The sequence below is a fragment of the Cladophialophora carrionii genome, assembly GCF_000365165.1.
Source record: "Cladophialophora carrionii CBS 160.54 unplaced genomic scaffold supercont1.1, whole genome shotgun sequence".
NCBI classification, from domain to species: domain Eukaryota; kingdom Fungi; phylum Ascomycota; class Eurotiomycetes; order Chaetothyriales; family Herpotrichiellaceae; genus Cladophialophora; species Cladophialophora carrionii.
The window spans coordinates 3,771,642-3,789,856 of record NW_008481816.1 but is presented as its reverse complement, the minus strand read 5'-3'; the positions used below and the strand labels follow the sequence as shown (position 1 = coordinate 3,789,856).

Below are 18,215 nucleotides of genomic sequence, written 5' to 3'. Positions count from 1 at the left end.
GTCTTGCCACGTCGTGGAATCAGGCCTGAGACCATGAGAAATGCCAACTTTATGAGCTCTTCTTGTCCCTCATGGCGAGGCTCAAGGCTGCCAGTACGGAGTACTTTGCAGGTCAAAACCCTAAGGGTGTTGTTCAGCTGAGAGTTTTCGGTAAGGCCCTGTCCCAAGACATCCACGCGTCATCGCCGTCGTTTCCCCTGTCAAAGATTTTGGTACAGACTCCACCAGTGACATGCCATATTCACATGTGTTCGGAAGTGTCTTGCGCTGTTGCGACGATCGAGACACTCGGTACTCCGTATTTGTCCAGTCCTCATCGCTTGATTATGCCCGACTCCCGTCACTTAGCGCTGAGCTTCTAGAACTTTGTCTATCTGGTAGCGGACATCCTCTAGTAGACAATAGGCTTCAGTCTTCTCCGTCTCTGGCTCATGGTCGGGTTTGATCTCTCACCGCGAGAGTGCCTCCAACATGCAATTGACCGTATGGCTTCTCGTCTCTGGACTTGTACTGAGAGCATATGCTCAGTCTGATGAGGAGACGTCCAGCGGAACAACAGAGACCACACAGTCGCCAACGGCTACGGGCGCAGACTATGCCACCTCTGGAACAACATACGCGGATGAGTCGAGCACCATAACCATAACGGCGAGCACCAACTTTGCCACCATCACAGACCTTTCTAGCATTTTCGCGACCGATAATGGGACCGCAACATCCTCGACGACCAGGTCGGGCAACGGTACGACCACGTCAAGTCCAACCGAGACTATATTGGTTGGCAGTGCAAGGACGACCACCATTCTGAACGGCACAGCGACGACGAACGGCACGGCTTCACGCACATCGACGTCTGCGCAGCCTACCAATACAGTCCCGTGCAATGGCCATCCCGCACTCTGTAACCGGAAGTTTAGCAATATCACCCATGTTGGGGCTCACAATAGCCCCTTCGTCCGGCCTGGCAATCTTGCCGCGAACCAGATGCTGGACGTGGAAACCCAGCTCAACGACGGCGTTCGAATGCGTAGGTGGCAGCCGTTGAAGGTTCCAAAAGCCCTCACGATTACTAACAGTGAACCACAGTACAGTTCCAGACACACCTACAGAACGGCACAATATACCTCTGCCACACATCCTGTGACCTTCTCAACGCCGGCACGCTGGAAGACTACCTCACCACCGTTGCCAAGTGGCTCCGCGCGCACCCGTACGACGTTGTTGCCATACTCATGGGCAATTACGATGTCATCAGGCCGGGAAACTTCACCGTCCCCGTAGTCAACTCGGGCCTCATTGACTTTGTCTACACGCCGCCTACACAGCCCATGCCGCTCGACAGCTGGCCGACGCTCGCGGAAATGATCTTCCGCAACCAGCGCGCCGTCGTCATGCTGGACTACGAGGCAAACCAGACGGCCATCCCGTGGCTCCTTGACGAATTCTCGCAGATGTGGGAGACGCCGTTCTCGCCTACGGATCGAGATTTCCCATGCACACCACAACGGCCGCCGGATCAGGCACGCCGTGTTCGCGAGGAGAGGATGTACATGGCCAACCATAACTTGAACCTCCAAGTTGCCGTGGCGGGAACCAGCATCGATGTGCCGTTCTTTCCAGTCCTCAATGAAACGAATGCGGTTGACGGGTACGGCTCCGCGGGCTGGGCGGTGGCAAACTGCACCACCATGTGGGATCGTCCGCCGACATTCTTGCTTGTGGACTATTACAACATCGGGAGCTTCAACGGGAGTGTCTTTCAAGTTGCTGCCGATGCCAACGGTGTCAACTATGATCGAGCGAGTTGTTGTGGCACGGCGGGGACGACGAATGGTGGAATTGCGCTCGGAGGCACTCTAGGTCTTTGGTGGTATATCCTGATTTGGGTTGTCGCACTCGGCGTGTTGATGTGATGAAGCGCTTTTTTTGAACATGGAGCAATGGTACTTGGCAGTGCATGATCAAGTCAAGGCCTTTGGTTCACTAGGGAGAGTGAGTGTACAAGGCCTTGTCAAATGTTTGCATCAGCGAACGGCGTCCGGCGGTGGCTTGTGGTGTTGGCCTCCATAGCCCAGGATAGTGGCACTGTGAAATGTCTAGACAGGAATACTTTTGCGTCCAGTCCGAACCAGAATGGTAGCGAGAAAGCCCTAAGAGGCAAAGGAGCGAGTCTACCGTGGCCAACAATTCTGCTATCACCGGACATATGCCTAGAGAAGGCAACAGCTTGCGGATAATTTGCTCCAATTTGGCAGTCGAGGTGGTTCTGCCAATGTCAGTTCTGGGTATGAAATCCTTGAACATACATGCGAACCGACGAAAGTGCCGTGGTGTTGCCCTTTGGCAGCCTGGAATCAGCCCACGGCAAGCGACAGAAGTCACAAGACGGCAGAGCACGAGATAGCGGTGGTTGGCTTGAGCCTAGAGTCGACATGCCGATCGTAGCCGAGCTGCGTCGAGTCTCTGCAAGTGATGACGGAACCGGCTGCTCGTCGTTGCTTCGGAGCCTCATCTTCCCTTGGGCTGTCCAGCTCGTGCTGGCATGCGGCTGGACTCGACTCAGAGGTCGACTCTAGGGCCAACGAAACTCGTCCAGAGAGCAGATCATCCCTCCGTGCTGTACCTCCGATGACAGATCCAACGAGTGTCCTTACCGCCGGCAAGAAAATCATCGATTATGCCTTCAGGCTGATCGCGGTCTCGGCCGAGTCTCGTGAAGCGCAGAAATACCTCGAGCAGTTCGAACGCGAGCTGGACGACCTGTGCATCCTTGCACGGTCGACGTGGCCGCAATTGGATGCACGCCGCAAGTCGAGAGTCCAGAGGGTGATGGTCGAAGCAAGAGAGGCTATCTTAGCAGTCGCCGAACCCAACCAGCAGAGCCTAGACGACGTGGAAAGATTTGGGACAGTGACTATATACCGGCGGATCTTGTGGACCTTGAGAGACAATGATTCCATCAAGCTCTACATGCCCAGGGTGTACATGAGCCATGCAGAGGTTTCACGAGAGATCGGGATCCTCGAATCTGTTGCGAGCGGCCACCAGGCCAGCTCGACAGCCACAGCTCACAGCGATGACGACGACAACACACATATTGATGAAGAAACCATCCAGAATCATGACATCTCGTTCGATGGGCCGCGCGACGAGCCCACATCAAACACCATGCCCTGGCTGGGGGAGTTGTTCGCTCGCAACAACCATACGCACAACAAGAACGTAAACACTACCCCCGAAGCTCCCAGAGGCGGTCCCCAAGGAGGTCTATCCTGGTTAGGGGAAGAGTTCAACCGCAGAAGGTCGGAAGACATGCGCAGAAGGAGCCGGTCGAGAGATCCTTCCGCTGTGCCCACACCGACACAGTGACAATCTACTGTACTATCTATCTGCAACCCTCGCGGGCACCTGGCCTGTCGTCCTTCTTTTCAAGGGCTTGATCTGGAGCTTTTCCAGCTCTGGTTCGCATACACATATTCGGCGGTGTGACTTTGGGCCTGGCGAGTTGTTCTTCTTAAGGAGGGCGGGAAAGATGACCCGGATGTCATACTCATAGTACGCCCTTGGCCTGCTCCGGCGTCCCTCGTCCGTGGCGCGACTCTTACCGCGACGGTCCTTGCGAGTCTCTTGAGGCTCCGAGTCCGGCTCATCGAGGTCGTCCGGCACATAGTCCCAGGCGAAGTCGTAAGATGCGGGTTGTGCTGAGAGGGTTCTTCCAAGCCCAGCGACGAGACGGACAAGCTGTGCCAAGTGCTCCTTTCGCGCCTCTTCAGCCTTTGACTTGTCAACGTACGGCTGCAGCTGCTCTTCGAGGTTCAGGATCAAGCTCTGGACTTCTCGTTCAAGTCGCCTCTCAAAGACCCTTTCATTGTCCTCCCTGATTTCGGGATGGCTGAGCATGTACCAACCGAACACCCGCCATTGGCTTGAAATACTGGCGTACACTGCTCGTCGGTCAGCTGCGGTCGAAACAGCGATGCAAGAATCACCTACCCGGATCATTCTTGACGAGTGCTGGATTCGGTACGCGAGCCAAGAAATCACTGATCTCGTGCGGCAGAAGAGATCCTGCCTCGTCTGAGTAATCGAACGGCTGGATCCCCCTGATTACCCTGGTTGCAATCACTCTCTTGACCTCTGCCCTGATGCTGATGTCGTACGTGGCCGCGGGCGGCTCCGGTGGGTCATACTGGCTCGACCCGGGCGCTTCGCCTGGCGTATGTGTGTGTGCGGTACTCGTGTCTGATGCCGAGCTGATATAGAAGAACTCTACGTGGTTGTGAAGGTGTTCTTTGACCTCGTCGACGATTTTCTGAATTGTACGGTCCTCGAGAGGGGGAGGCAAGTAGTCCGCGATATTGTATGTCGGTCTGTCCGGTCGAGGCTGCGATGTGCTGGTGACCTGCTCGGGTCCCCTGAACGAGAACCATCGTGACAGCAGGCCATGCGACTCCTGCTGGGGTCGGCCTGACCGGTGAGCCAGGGCTGGCCCGTTCACGCCTTCGCCAGAACGGACATACGACATCGTGATCGTAGGAAACGGTGAACAGCGTCCGAATGCGACGAACACTCGAACTTTGAAAGACGACACCACGGCTCTGCGATGACTCAAATACTTTGTCCATTTCGGAGGACTTTTGCCATCCAGGCAGATTTCAATCCGTGGGAGTTGTTCAGCTAACCAAAGTGCCTCCGACAACCCGTTTTCTGCCTTACAAGGCATTGTGCATGCTGCGCCGGCTGCCTGAATTGGTGCATTTTCCTGTCTCATTGGTCGATGGTTCAATGCGAACCAGGCCCTCGAAGGCCGTGCAAGCCTGCCTTTTCAGGCATCAACAGCCACGCTCTAGAGTGTGGTGACCTGTTTCCACTCAGAGAACAGCATGAACATTCAACCAATCTTCTATAAATGCTGGCACCTATCACCACTTACCACTTAGATGTGGCCCTGACGACCTCCATCCTCTCAGCCCAGCAAACATGCCGAAACAGAGGCTTGTCGTTGCCGTCGACTTTGGCATGACCTTTACAGGTATTTCCTCCCTCCCAGCCACGTGGTCAGGTTATGCAGCTGCTAACTCTGGTCTCAGGAGTAGCGTGGTCATGCGAAGAAGATCAGCCGCCCCAGCCATTGTATCAAGACTGGCCGGGATCAGCCCCGTCGGAGGTGCATCAAAAGGTGCCCACCCTTCTCGTATACGAATCAAGCAAGCAAGGTCGAGGGCGGCCTGGGTCATCCAGAGGTCAGAAACTCTCGTCCTGGGGCTTACTCGCCCTGGACGACGAGGAACGCTACGCTCCCGACAAGTCCATCCGAGAGTTCTTCAAGCTTTTTCTGGACGAAAAAGTTCTCCGAGCCCAGTCTCCTGAATATGTCAGCGACACGAGTCACAAAGATGTCCAGCACTGGTTCCAGGACTACCTGAGCAAGATATACGAACACATCAAGTCGAGGTTCACAGATACGAGACCCGAGCTATGGCAGGGCCCCGTCCGGTTCGTGTTCAGCGTGCCCACGACTTGGAGCCCTGAGGTGGTGGAATGCTTCAAGAGGATCATCAAGAAGGCCGGCTTTGCCGATGGCAGCATGCGCGGTCATAGTGCCGAGGTGACCTTGACGGAGGCCCAGGCAGCAGCAGTCGGGACGGCACACGAAAGAAAATCGACTCTCAAGAAAGGCCAGATCATCCTCGTTGTCGACGCTGGCGGCGGCACCACAGACATCGCGCTGCTGGAAGTCGCGTCCGATGAAAACGAACCCCTGCGGCTTGAGCAGCTGGACCGCGTGGACGGGGTGGCGGCCGGGTCGACGCTGATCGACCAGGACTTTGAGGACTACGCGGTGCAGAAACTCGAAATCATAAACAGAGACCACCCGGGAAAGATCCCCGACGTCCGAACAGCCGCGAAGAGGATGGCAGCCAGTCGCAAGTTTCAGACGAACAAATGCAGCCTCTCTACGAGCAGCAAGAGGCTGAACGTCCCATTCAAAATCCCCGTCGATGACCTGGCACGCAACTTCTCGCACGGGCCCGCCGACGTGGAGAGACAAGGCCTCAAATACGACCCCGTAAGCATGGCCGCCCTGTTTGACGCTCGCCTCGACAAGATCTATCAGACTCTGGACCGGCAATTCCGGAGCATGGAACAACTCCAGCGCACCAAGGGCCGGTCAGTGAAACACATCGTCCTCTCGGGCGGGCTGGGCAGCTCGTCGTACGTCAAGGAGAAGCTCGAGGAGCGGTATTGCAACAAGTCGCGTCCGTGCCTGCGAGGCATGACCATTCTCAAAGCCACCGACCCGCAACAGGTGGTGGCTCGCGGGCTCGTGGCCAACGAGATGCCCTGCACCGTGTCCAAGAATGAACCCCCGTCGTCGTCGTTGACGACGAAAGTGCTCCAGAACTGGATCAGCCGCCGCAGCTACGGCATCGTGGGCATGAAGGTCTTCGACCCCAACGAGCACCTCCTCCAAGACAAGGTGGGCCAGAAGGACGAGATCAGCCAACTGACGGGCAAGACGTGGGCGCGCAACCAGATCACCTGGGTGATCAAGAGCGGCCAGAAACTGACGACGACCGACTGCATCAAGATCCCCGGCGTGCATTTCATCGACCCGGACACGACGCCGGACGAGGAGGAACAGTGGCTCTCCCGCATGGTCGCCTCGGACCTGGACCCGGCCAAGCTGCCGCACAGCACGTCGCAGCCGGGATGCGAGCCCTTCTGCGTCATCGAGTCCGACATGCGCCGGTACGTCGACCAGTTCGACAGGAAGAAGAAGGGCTGGTTCGAGAAAGGGAAGACCCATCTCGTGGCCAAGTACGAGATCCGCGTCAAGATCGACCCTGCCGACGTCAAGTTCGAGTTGTGGTACAAGGACCAGAAACTGTCGGAACAGAGAGACCTTCGAGTCGCTTGGGGGGATGGTAGTTCCTTGGACGTATTCCACTGAGAGAGTGAAGGAAATGTGCCCAGTGGGCAGTTTTCTCGACACTGAACAAAGCAGACCAGAACGCGATGATTTTGGATCTTGAAGAGCCTCTAGACACGGCATCCTCTCCAAGGTACGGAGTACCGTATCTCTTACCCAAAGGCACTGGGAGTGATGATCGCCGACGGCGCCCAATCTTGCCCGCGTCGCTCCCGGGAAGTACCGAGAATGATTATGATTACCGACTTGGTCATTACGGCTTTGTTTACGCTTACACAACTCGATGAAACCACGGGTTTCGGTTTGGCGGTCATCTTCCTCCGTGTGATGGCTGGCTGGGACACCAAAGATTCCTGTATCCAGTCAGGTGGATAGTGAAAGCCAATGACCTAGTAAATAATGTTATGGGAATCACTTCACATTAGATCAAGCACACAAAAACGGGGTCGGATTGTTACTGTTCATTTTCCACTGGCACCATCTCAATTATGGCCCGGTCTTAATCTCCCATGGGACCCAACACGCAAAGCCAGGGGAGTATGGCATGGATAAAGGAGGTCAATGGGAGTTGCAGATATTTAATGTCCACTGTCCACTGACATCCTCTGGCGGGCGATACCTTTCTTTGTTTAATGGCGGCACTTCCACCACAGCGCCTCTTGCACCTTGCACTACCGCATCTCTAGTCTTGCTGGCCACGGCCATGAAAATTCAATCTTCCTTTCTCTCCGATTCGCAGGAGCAAGTCCGGCCGCATCCGGCGCGTCTGCGGTGCAAAGCCGAAGCCGTCTGCAGCTCCAAGGTCGAACCCTTCCCACCAAGATCACCGACCCCGAACCCGACCGCTGCTCATGAAAGGACCATACCTCTCATGTGGGCTCAGGAAGACCCCTCGTGGTGCACGCGGAGGAAGGTCTGGAAAGAAGCTGGACTCAGTACGGTAGTGTCGTCGATCTGGTCGCCGTCCCGAGTAAAAGGGGTTATACCCCCCTGCGTATTCACGATCGTTCCAATTCGGTGGCATCGGTGCTCGAGCTGGCACATGTGCAGAGGACCTACCGTGTCGACCACGTCTGCGGGAATTGCCATCGTCGCGGTCGAACATGTCGTCGTACCGGCGTCGAGAAGGGTGATAGGGGTCGTAACTGCTGCGGCCGAATGGAGGTCCGTGTCGAACAAATGTATAACCGGCATCGCCGCGAATGTACCGGGGACGGTCAACACCACTTCGCCAGCCAGATTGGTAGAAGCCATTGCCGCGACGAATCTCGGAGTATCCAGACTGAGTGTTGCCCATGGTAGGGATATATGCAGAAAGGTTTGTTCAATATCAATTGTCCTCGGGTACTCCGCCGTTTGCTGTCGTCCTCTGAACTCTGAGATCGAACGGACTCTCTGACGGATGTTACTGAATCGTTCATGAGAGCGAACGAGAAAGCGTCTGTGTGTCAGTGCTTCCTAATAAGATATATAGGCGCAAGAGATGGGCAGTGACACGCGCAGACAGTGTTAGTGAAGGCCAAACTGACTGCTTGTGCCATTGTCGTGAATAGGTTGATGGTGATGTCGTCCAAGGACTATTCTTCACCAGCAAGGAGAGCTTTCGGTTCGTCAATATTGAGCGTCGAGTGAAGGACATGAGGCTCCTGAATCAGAAGAAGAATCAATTCGCTGCGCAGCTATGGCTAATGTGTTAGATGCTCTCGTCGGTGAGAAGAAATGAATAGCTGCGGCTGCGGCAATTGTTCTGTCGTAACTCCCGACATGAGCTCGAGTACTGGCCACTTCCTTCTGGTTTCGGGAGTAGATTTCGAGTTGAAACATCAAGGACAAGCAAGGCCGTGGCGAGATTAGGGATTGCAGAACAGCGAACCGGAGTAACATAGCTCGAGTAGAAATGTCAGCAAGAGAACTCACAAGAGAAGTACATAGCTTCATATGCTCTTCTGACTCTGGGTTCTGTCTGGACGATAGTCCCAAGACTGATGTTAATGCTTTCTTGTCCTGATGCAACCTCCTCAAACGCTTCGTAGCTTCGTCCATGAGTCCTATGAGTTGGTAGGCATGCTGAGCAGAATGGAGCGCGGTTTGTAGTTTCTTGTTGGCAGTCCTCATCATGTTTCCCCTGAGGTGGGCGTCATACAGCCGGGTCGAGGGAATCGATCGATGGCGGGATGCCAGGCATGCGATCACTGTAGACGTTGCGCAAGTCGCCTTGTTGCTTCCAGTCGCAGCCAAGACAACGATACAGCAACGTTATCTCGACTGCTAAATAAAGACAACTCAAGAGACACAACAACGTAGAGAGACTCAGTCAAGTATGCACAGACAGTGGAGTGATGAGGCGACCTCGCTGTGTCATGAAAGCAGCTAGCAGTCCGAATGATACTTACTGTACAGTTGTAGATGCCTCGAGACAATGCTAAAGCAATTGGGCATACTGCAGCATACGACAGCTTGTGCCTGTATCATTGCCGCTTCATCAGTCGTGTTGCCATCGTCGCAAGAAGCCGTACGAATAAAAGTCTCACCAGTGTCGGTAAACCCAGTGACCGGGCACATCTGCTCGCCTCACTTGATCCTCCCATCCTTGACCATCTCCCTCATGATCCTGATCGTTTCTTCCACAGCCATCTTCGCAATCTTCGTCTCCTTTTGTCTCTTCTCCTCTAACTGCTTTTTGCCCGCCTCGCCCTCACACTCCGGATGCAGCCACTCGAACGTATATGTCATGTACAGGTCGACACCTTCCTCCCCCGCGCCCTGAGAAATCACATTCTGCACCTTGGACCCATCGGGCTGGTGGAACTCGACCTTCATGGGCTCGAAACCTATGCACGTCTCCCGCACCCGTCGATTGCCGTCTCGAAAGACGACTTCGCGTACAGTGACGGGACGCCCTTGGTCGTCTTGTGACTCGGAGATGATGTCCGTGGAGAGCAAAGCGCCGCCGACAAAGTCCTGACCTGCGCGGATCTTGAGCTCCAGACCGCGCCAGATTTGCGCAATCGTGAGTTTGGGTTCTACGGAGGGAGGGTTGATTGGCGCGGTGTAGGCGAGATTGTTCGAGGGTGTCAGCTTCGCCATGGTGGTGCTAGGAGACGGAGGGAGACTGGTTCTCGGTCGAAGAGGCGGAAAATAGGTCGCTCTGTGTCTGATGTCAGAGTAGAATGAGTTGTCGCTACTGTCCTGTGTGCTGTGTTCTGTGTCCCCGAGATATATTTTGTACGACGTACGCGCGGGGTTGTGGTGATGCGTCCATGTTGATGGGCACAATGGAGTAATTTCTGGGTCTTGCGGGGCTCCGGGGGCGTTTTACCGTTGGCCAAGCGCCTGAAGGGCCCGGAGGCCGCTCCTCTTAACTACTGTACTGTAGGGAATAGGGCGGCTGCCGCAGCTTGCTGAGGCCGATGCCGACACCGATACCGACGCATTTCCGAGCGTGTCACTTGCCGCTTACCGCTCATTCACCTGTCCATCACCTGTCCATCACCTGTTCACACCTGCGTAGCTGCGCTACTGTTGTACTCTGGTCGGTCGTACCATTGTTGTTCGAGCTTACCAAGGCCATGGACACGAATTTCTGCCGGACGAAATGTGCGTGTGTTATGCTCTTTGCCTGAGAGTGGGAGAACAATGAAGGAATCACCATTTTAAAATCAACATCAAGCAACAAAGGAAACACTCCATACTGTGGTGACGGTATTCTACCCTGAACTTCCATTCTCGTCTGATCGGCTTTCCATCGCCAATGCGATATCCGATGCTGGCCGCAAAGTTGCTTTTAAACTGGCGAATCTGATGCCAACATCAGGGTCAGATCAGAGCATGCAGCGGAGTCAGCAAAGCGGCCAGGCTCGGTCATGGATATCCGAGGTCGCTGGAACCAATCTGAGAGCTTCCAGAAGGCTTCGCTGCCTGGAGCTGCCTGGTCGTTCATGTCAGCAACGCCCTCAACTGGTCCAAAGGTACGCCCAGGCCAATCACACGGCGGGTTGCGGTCTTAGCCAGGCACTCCAGAGCGACATGGGAGAATCGTCGCCATGGACCACAGACGTCAGGAACTCCATGCACGTATTCGGTAAAAAGGTGGCCGCATCGCATACGACTACATACATATACTTTCTCGCCCCGCATCTGAGCTTGCATCCTCGACGATCTGTCTATTTTTGAGAAACATGTACGAGATATCGACCGACATGAGTGCAACCGCAGTGACTGAGAATCTCCCGATCATGGAGAAACAAAAGAAGACACGAAAGACTCACCACAAAGTCAGAACGGGGTGCATAACGTGCAAGTAAGTTGCGGGATCTGGAAGGACGCACGTGCTCCGGTACTCATGGCGCTTTAGGATCAGAAGAAAGAAATGTGACGAGGAAAGGCCCTTCTGTTAGTTCCCCGATCCACCGTCGGCCCTCCTCGTCTTTGACGCAATCATTCAGTTCTGTTGAGATTGCGAGAAGCTAACGAAATCTGAACTCATCAGGTCGGCGCTGTACCAGTACTGGTCGGAAATGCGATGGATACGGCCCTCAACCTACCCCCGAGACGTCCACTTCGGAAGGGTCCTCACCCTCGCTCTCCGAACCTGGCGCAAAGCGCGTCAAAATCTCCGCTAACAAGGTCGCCATTCCTGCGGTAACAAAGAACAAGAACGCTTCATCTAGCAACAAGATCTATCCCCTACTATCCAACCTCCGATTTGACACAGACAACGATTTCTACTGCTTCGACTTCTTTCGTTCAAGGACGGGTCCTGAGTTTGCGGCATATTTCGACAGCTCGGTATGGCGGACGTATATTGTACGAGCATGCTTTCAGCATCCCACCGTCGCCGCGGCAGCAGCAGCGGTGGGTGCTGTTCATCGACGGTTCGAGCTCGGTATCTCGCGCGAAGCATTCGAATACTGCGACATTTCCGACAAGTTATACCAGAAGGCGTTGCGAAAATTGTCAGACGACATGGTTTCGCACCCGAATGCCGCGGAAATCAACATGATCGTAATGAAGTTGTTCAGCATATTCGAGACCTTCCAGGGGAACTACGATGCAGCGCAATTGCATATGACGAACGCCTTGAAAGGGCTCTTGAACCGAAGTATGCGCACGACCTACAAAGACACGCAGTACCGTGCCGTGGATATCGGCTACGAAAGCCTACGGCGGCTGTTCCTGAAGCTCGAGCTAGAATCCGTCCGCTTATTTGGCGGGCTGGCGACGATTCTCAGCGACCCAGAACCTTCCATTCAGGAGGCATATCTGACGCCGCTCTCGCAAACGGATGACTATCAGTCAGAAGTTCCCGATCCCAATCCGTACAAAATCCCCCACGCATTCTCCTCCCTCTCCCAGGCCCGAGATGTGCTCTTCACCGAAGCGAAATGGATCTGGCACACGTGGTCGCTCCTCGAAGAGGGCTCCCTAATGGGTTTGGGGTGGAACAGGCACCAGACCCACATTGTACGCCTCCTGCGATGGAGCATGGCCTACGCAGAGTACAGCAAGACCGAAGCCTCCCGGGCGAACCCGCAAGACCGACACCCCGCACAACTGCTCAAGGCCTACCGCGAAGCCGCGTACCTCCTGCTCCTCACCCAAATGGCATTCCACTCGCCCGACACGGGCGCCGTGATCGTCCCGCTCTGCGACCCCCCAGAGACGTGCGACTGCCACCGCAGCTGCCGCAACTACGCGGAGCGCAAGGAGGCACTGAACGCGCACTTCGCCCGCCTGCTCATCCTCAGCGAAACCATCTTCAACCGCGCCAGCTTCTTCGCCCACGACGAACACTCGATGAGCGTGGACAGCGGGATCGGCCCGCCCCTGTACCTCGGCGCCACGCGCTGTCGGTCCACCAAGGTGCGCCACCAGGTCACGTCGCTGCTGAGCAAGAGCGAGATCCAGCACCACGTCTGGGACACGTTGGGCGTGTACACCATTGCGGAGAAGCTCTCGTCGATCGAAGAGCACGCCGTCACGGCGTGTGGGGCGGTGTCGGACGAGCTGGAGCCCAAGTGGGTGGACATTACGTTCTTTTTGGACGAGAGGAAGGTCTTGCTGCGGTATTGCCACGCGGACAGGGAGGGCAAGGGCGGACGCGTCCGAGGCACGGGCCTATGGACCGGCGAGGATCGATGGAACGAGAGTGGAACGGGTGGCTTGGTCTGGACGCAGGAGTGGGTGTCTTTCTGAGTCTATGGTCGGGGTTACCGAGGACGCAGGACGAAGAACCAAGGCGACTGGATCTTTACACCTCGATTTACGATGAGCCCGTGATGTCAGTATCGTGGGAAGGGACAGAGTTTGGGGGATGCCATGTCCACGAACAGTGGGGGGGCCCCGTAATATGATGTATGGCCTGACGACCGATTTTTATTGGAAAATCGGAATCATCGTTTAGAATGGCATAAAGCTTTGAAGCTGATAACGGACACACTCATTTACTTCCGGGTCTGGAAGTATACATCTCGGCCGGAATGGTGCTCTAGGCTCAAACTGACCTCGGGAACCCAGAACGGGATATACACCATACATACTGTATCATGTGTGAGAGTGTGCTGAAGTATTACCGCAACGAGCGCACATGACGAACCGTGAGCAAGGAAATCTAAGCCAACGAGCTACAGCAGCATTCTGGCTAGCTACCGTAGCTATAGTCACAGTACTCGATCTGCTAAGTGCAAGGATTCCAGTCTTGCCATTACCACCACCACCGCCACAATCACCATCACCATCATCATTACCGTCTCAAATTACAGCAGGAGCTCTGTGTCGTCGTCGCCGTCGCCGTCGCTCGCTCGCCTCAACACAAGCTCTGGAGCTCATCATCCCCACACCATTATCGCCCAACGCGGAAAGTTTATCATGTCCCTCTTCCTCCCTGATTCGACTGCCTTGCTTCATCCTCCAACCATCCCCTATAGTGTGAAGAGTCAATACCGAGCCACCGCATCACGACCGTCCTGAGAAAATTAACCTCCCAGCAGACATCCTCGAGATCTGGATCGTTCATTACGTTGGTTTCGGCGGACGCTTGTTCGACCTTCTTCTCCTTCTGCTGCTGGGGGAGCGGCCCTGCCTCTTGCAATTGCTGGTGCTGCGGTGTTGGGCTTGGGGCTTGGCTTCTGCGCCCACGAGCGTCACGTTCTTCGGATTCGGCTGTATCCATATGCGATTTACGAGGGGGGGATGATGATGGGCCCTGTGGAGGGAGGTGCGGCCTAAATGGTCTGAGTGGAGATGTCGGGAACGTCAAAGTAGATTGGTCGGTATGTCTGGTGCCGTAGATGCCTCGGGTTAATGGCGTGCGAGAGAACGACAAGGATGAAGGTCCACCTGTAACTAAAGGAGATGATGCGTCGGGTGCTCTAGCACTGGGGATCGGATCCGGAGTACTCGGCTTAGTGGCGGGAGGTGGCGTTGGTGCCGGCGGAGCAAAGGATCTGTGGTGTCCCCGGTCCTTCGCGTGGGTCATTACTCTGCGTCGTTCGTGTTGACGTGCCTGTCTTCGACCACCAACTGGACATGATTTTGACGGGGAGGGTGGAACTTGGAGACCTCTCACTTGACGAGCGTGCTGCTGCTGTTCATCAAGCGCTCCTCGTGGCAGAGGAGGGTCAAGGGAACGTGGGGAAAGGGCAGGGTCATGAGTGTCTTGGCTTCTCTGCTTCGTCCCGCCTTTGTTCCGTCTCTTCTTCATATTCGACGGTCGCTGGGGAACCGCTTGCGAGCCAGTAACCATAGGCTCGTCAATGGCTTCTTTGGCCTTCAGCACGGCCTGGTCCCGTAGTCCTTCCACGCGTATCCGATTTTGTCGTGCTGCTTGGATATGGAGGTCTCTGCGTACGACGTGTGGGTTGGGCTCCTCAAACAGATCCACTGGTGGAGTGTCGAGATCCTCAAGTGCTTGTGCATATCCACTACGTGAGGCCACTTCTGGCCCTTCAATGGTTTGGCTGCAATAGACTTCCATGGTAGAACCAGAGGATTCGGATTCACCAGACTCGTCAACATAGGTCGAGGGAGTCGGTGATGTTCTGTTTCCACCACCTCTGATCTTGACGTACGATGTGTAGGTCATGGGACGAAGTCCCAACCAATACGGGAGTAGTGACATGGTCCTGTGCTGTTTCGTTCATTTGCTGACAGGTGTTGTAGTTGTCGAGCCACCGAAGCCGTTGCAGGTTAGCAAGCAGTATTTAAACGGTTGTCTTTGTTTGGTGCAATCAAGCGCACTGTGGAGGTCTGTTTCACTCCTGTTATCAGTCCAAACGCCCGGGCTGCCCAAGGTCGCCGTGTTTTATCTCTGGAGGCAAGTCCGGTCGCGGACGAACCACCTTGTGTGCCATTAGCAAATTGTGAGCCACACTGGTAGAACTCTACCAGACATGTCTGCAAAGGCCGTCGGTTGTGCATTGAGGCTCCCGATGCCTTTGCTTCATCCACAATATCTAGTCGAGGCGTTGTCGCTCGATGCTCCCTCAACTCAGTCCCAAGCTTCACCCCAGTCATCGTCGTTGACGGAAGGTTCTTTGGGCTTGGAAATCTCTTTCTTGATCTCCTTCTTGGCAGTCACAGGTGCTGTGGTTTTGGTATTTGTGACGGCCGGTCTCTTGGAGCTGGCGCTCGTAGCTCCAACACCAGCCGATGCGCTTCTGGCAGGAGCGATCGGACGAACATTCAAAGTCGAGGCTGCGTTTGTTGACTTAGCTAGACCTTTCGGCAGTGCTTTTTGCGACTTTGCCTTTGATTGCGCTGCCAGCCACCCAGCAAAATCCGGCTCACCACCATCATCGAAGGCGGCGGCGGGCTCAGGGGTTGACGATTTTGTGGCGGAAGGTGCGTCGAAGAAGCTATCTCCTTCGTCGTCCATGGTGCCCCATGCGTCCAAAGTGTCACCTTCCTCTTCCCAGGCATCTTCGGCCTGCTCTGGAGGTGGTATTGGCATGCTTGTTGTTTGCGAAGTCGGCAGCCTCGAGGAAGTTGCGGTCGATTTCTCGCGGATGACATTGATGGTCGGAGTTGTTCGTCCGGACGTTGGCAATGATTGTGTTTGCAGCAGAGGGGCCCCGTTTGCTGTAGCGGCAGGGGCCATCTCTCCTTTCGCGCCAGCCATCTTGTTTGTGAATGAAGAAATCGCCCAGCCAGCCCAAGTTGTATCGCTCTGGTTGCCTATTCTTGCTGGAGCAGCGGAAGCGGAAGTGGTGGTTCCTGGTCCTTGTTCCGGCGGCAGAGCAGTCTCAGGCATGGTCGCCGCATACTTGCGGACCTTGTTTAGGTAGGTGTCTACGGTTTTGTTCGCCTGATCGCGGACCAACTTCTCCTTGTCGACCAGGCTAACACATATCGCGGGTAAGAGCTTGGTGGCACAATCATCGTCACTGAAGACGTCAATGGTTGCATTCAGCGCCTGCAAAGCTGCACTCCGGGCGTGCACGAAAGGGTCTCTAAGTGATCGTCCGAAAGCTGCGATCAATACCTTGGATCTCGATCCGACACCAAGATTCCTGGCAATCTTTCCCAAGCAGATCGTAGTGTTGGTCCGAATGCCAGGTTGCTCGTCATTTGCAGTTTTGGCAAGCAATCGTAAAAGTTCTCCGTTGATAACTCGATCTGATAGCTTGGAGATCACGGAGAGAACAGCTTTCACTGTCTGCTCTCGCACGATCGGAGCGCCATCAGTAAAACCGCCAGTCATCGCAGGCCATATTTTGCCATTTACGTCCTTCTGCGGTATGCGATCTATCATGAGGGGCAAGTTGTCGAGCAAGCATACCCTCATGGCTCGATCGGGACTGTTGAACAAGCGAATGATGACAGGCCCAAGCCGTGATTCGAACTCGTCGTCAGACATTTTGAGGCCGATCTTCATGATGGCACCGAAGACGCTGGGGCCTCCGCCCCCGAATTCGACTGACTTCAGCAGCTCCGGGAGGATCTTCATCTTGAAAAAGTCTTCTGGAAAGTCATCTGTAAGACTCTCAAGCTCCCTACAACCGCATCAGTTACAAGATTCCAGAACTGATCATGGCACTTACCCGAGGAACTCGTCCCTTTCCTGTTCATTCTTCAGGCCTAGGCTGTCTGCTCCTTCTGTGATATGAATGAGAGGAGTCTCGAAGAAACCTCCAGCCTTTTTGCCCAGATCGACGAATTGTCCAGCATTCGACCTCAACTTGGGATTGGCATTGATGAGCCGCCTGTAACTTGGCACCATGTCGCCAGGTATACTCCTGGGTTGTGCCAGCTGGTCGTTCCCCATGAAACCCCCATTGAACGCCTCGAAGATCAGCACGCCGAGCCCGTAAGCATCTGGCGCTCCCAGCGGATTCTTCTTGATGGCAGACCAGCCGCTGTTGACCACCTCGGGAGGCGCATATCGATTCGAGTCTGGCAGCAGGCTTCCATAATTGTAAATTATGGCGTCGTCCTCGTTCATTGAGCTGAGTATTTCAAACCCTCCCAGCTTCCACTCTCCGCTCTCACTTGTGAATACTGACGACACCCGTACAGCACCATGCACTGAAGAGGCATCGTTGTTGATAAACTTGAGGGTAGAGGACACACTGTACAACCCCCATTTTATGGTCTCGTCGCTCAAACTCTTGCGCCTGACATGCCACCCAAGAGGAGTGACCTTTTCTGTGATGATGTATATGTTGGTCTCGTTCTCGATCACGTCGATGACTCGTATGACGCCCGGGTGTCGCAAGGTTCGCAGTTTCCGGGCTGCATTCTTCGCTAGGGGCAAGCGAGACTTATTTGCATTGATGTCGAAGTTGAACACACAGCAGGCGGAGCCGTCGTCCTGGACTCATGTCAATCAAGGACCAGCTTGCCGTACCGGGAGTCGCGCCGCACCTTCTTGATGCCATTATGCACCGTCCATATGGAATCCCCGATGTCGACTCTATCTCCGATGGTTACGGGGAAGGAGCTGGACTTGGCGATGGCAGAAGCGACAGCAGATTTGAGAAAGTCCATCGACGTTGATAGAGCTGCCCTGGTGACCGCAACAGACGACTTCCTCGGAGGGTAGACCGTTGCTCAGTTTCATGTGAAACTGTCCTCAATTGCGGGCCATTTGACGCCGCAAAGGCCATGCAGGCGCAGCGCAGGCGGACACGGACACGGACGCGCGCCTGAAATTTCCCCGCGCCCGTTACATTGACATCCCACCTTCTGGACCAGAAAATAACAGCAAGCACGGCTTGCGGAGTACATAGAGTTCAGTACGAGTACTTGCCAGGACACATTTCTCGCAATCAGCTTGAGTAGC

At 55.0% G+C, this 18,215-nt stretch overlaps 7 protein-coding genes across 7 annotated transcripts; 4 read left to right on the top strand and 3 right to left on the bottom strand.

The window, feature by feature from the left end:
• Positions 1-471: 471 nt before the first annotated feature.
• Positions 472-1,913, top strand: G647_01349 (uncharacterized protein; the record flags this gene model as incomplete). The annotated part of the gene is made up of 2 exons (XM_008724749.1): positions 472-1,027; positions 1,087-1,913. The coding sequence occupies 2 exons, from the start codon at positions 472-474 to the stop codon at positions 1,911-1,913; spliced, it is 1,383 nt and encodes a 460-aa protein (XP_008722971.1).
• A 715-nt stretch (positions 1,914-2,628) lies between these two features.
• Positions 2,629-3,369, top strand: G647_01348 (uncharacterized protein; the record flags this gene model as incomplete). The annotated part of the gene is made up of 1 exon (XM_008724748.1): positions 2,629-3,369. The coding sequence occupies one exon, from the start codon at positions 2,629-2,631 to the stop codon at positions 3,367-3,369; it is 741 nt and encodes a 246-aa protein (XP_008722970.1).
• Positions 3,370-3,428: 59 nt separating this feature from the next.
• On the bottom strand, positions 3,429-4,525 carry G647_01347 (uncharacterized protein; the record flags this gene model as incomplete). Its single annotated transcript, XM_008724747.1, has 3 exons — positions 3,429-3,441; positions 3,491-3,944; positions 3,994-4,525. 3 exons carry the CDS (start codon positions 4,523-4,525, stop codon positions 3,429-3,431), a joined length of 999 nt encoding a protein of 332 aa, XP_008722969.1.
• Positions 4,526-4,980: 455 nt separating this feature from the next.
• G647_01346 (uncharacterized protein) lies at positions 4,981-6,955 on the top strand (the record flags this gene model as incomplete). The annotated part of the gene is made up of 2 exons (XM_008724746.1): positions 4,981-5,032; positions 5,091-6,955. 2 exons carry the CDS (start codon positions 4,981-4,983, stop codon positions 6,953-6,955), a joined length of 1,917 nt encoding a protein of 638 aa, XP_008722968.1.
• Positions 6,956-9,505: 2,550 nt separating this feature from the next.
• G647_01345 (uncharacterized protein) lies at positions 9,506-10,021 on the bottom strand (the record flags this gene model as incomplete). Its single annotated transcript, XM_008724745.1, has 1 exon — positions 9,506-10,021. One exon carries the CDS (start codon positions 10,019-10,021, stop codon positions 9,506-9,508), a length of 516 nt encoding a protein of 171 aa, XP_008722967.1.
• Positions 10,022-11,133: 1,112 nt separating this feature from the next.
• On the top strand, positions 11,134-13,129 carry G647_01344 (uncharacterized protein; the record flags this gene model as incomplete). The annotated part of the gene is made up of 3 exons (XM_008724744.1): positions 11,134-11,234; positions 11,289-11,326; positions 11,424-13,129. 3 exons carry the CDS (start codon positions 11,134-11,136, stop codon positions 13,127-13,129), a joined length of 1,845 nt encoding a protein of 614 aa, XP_008722966.1.
• Positions 13,130-15,422: 2,293 nt separating this feature from the next.
• On the bottom strand, positions 15,423-17,920 carry G647_01343 (uncharacterized protein; the record flags this gene model as incomplete). The annotated part of the gene is made up of 3 exons (XM_008724743.1): positions 15,423-16,926; positions 16,975-17,744; positions 17,798-17,920. 3 exons carry the CDS (start codon positions 17,918-17,920, stop codon positions 15,423-15,425), a joined length of 2,397 nt encoding a protein of 798 aa, XP_008722965.1.
• Positions 17,921-18,215: the final 295 nt, after the last annotated feature.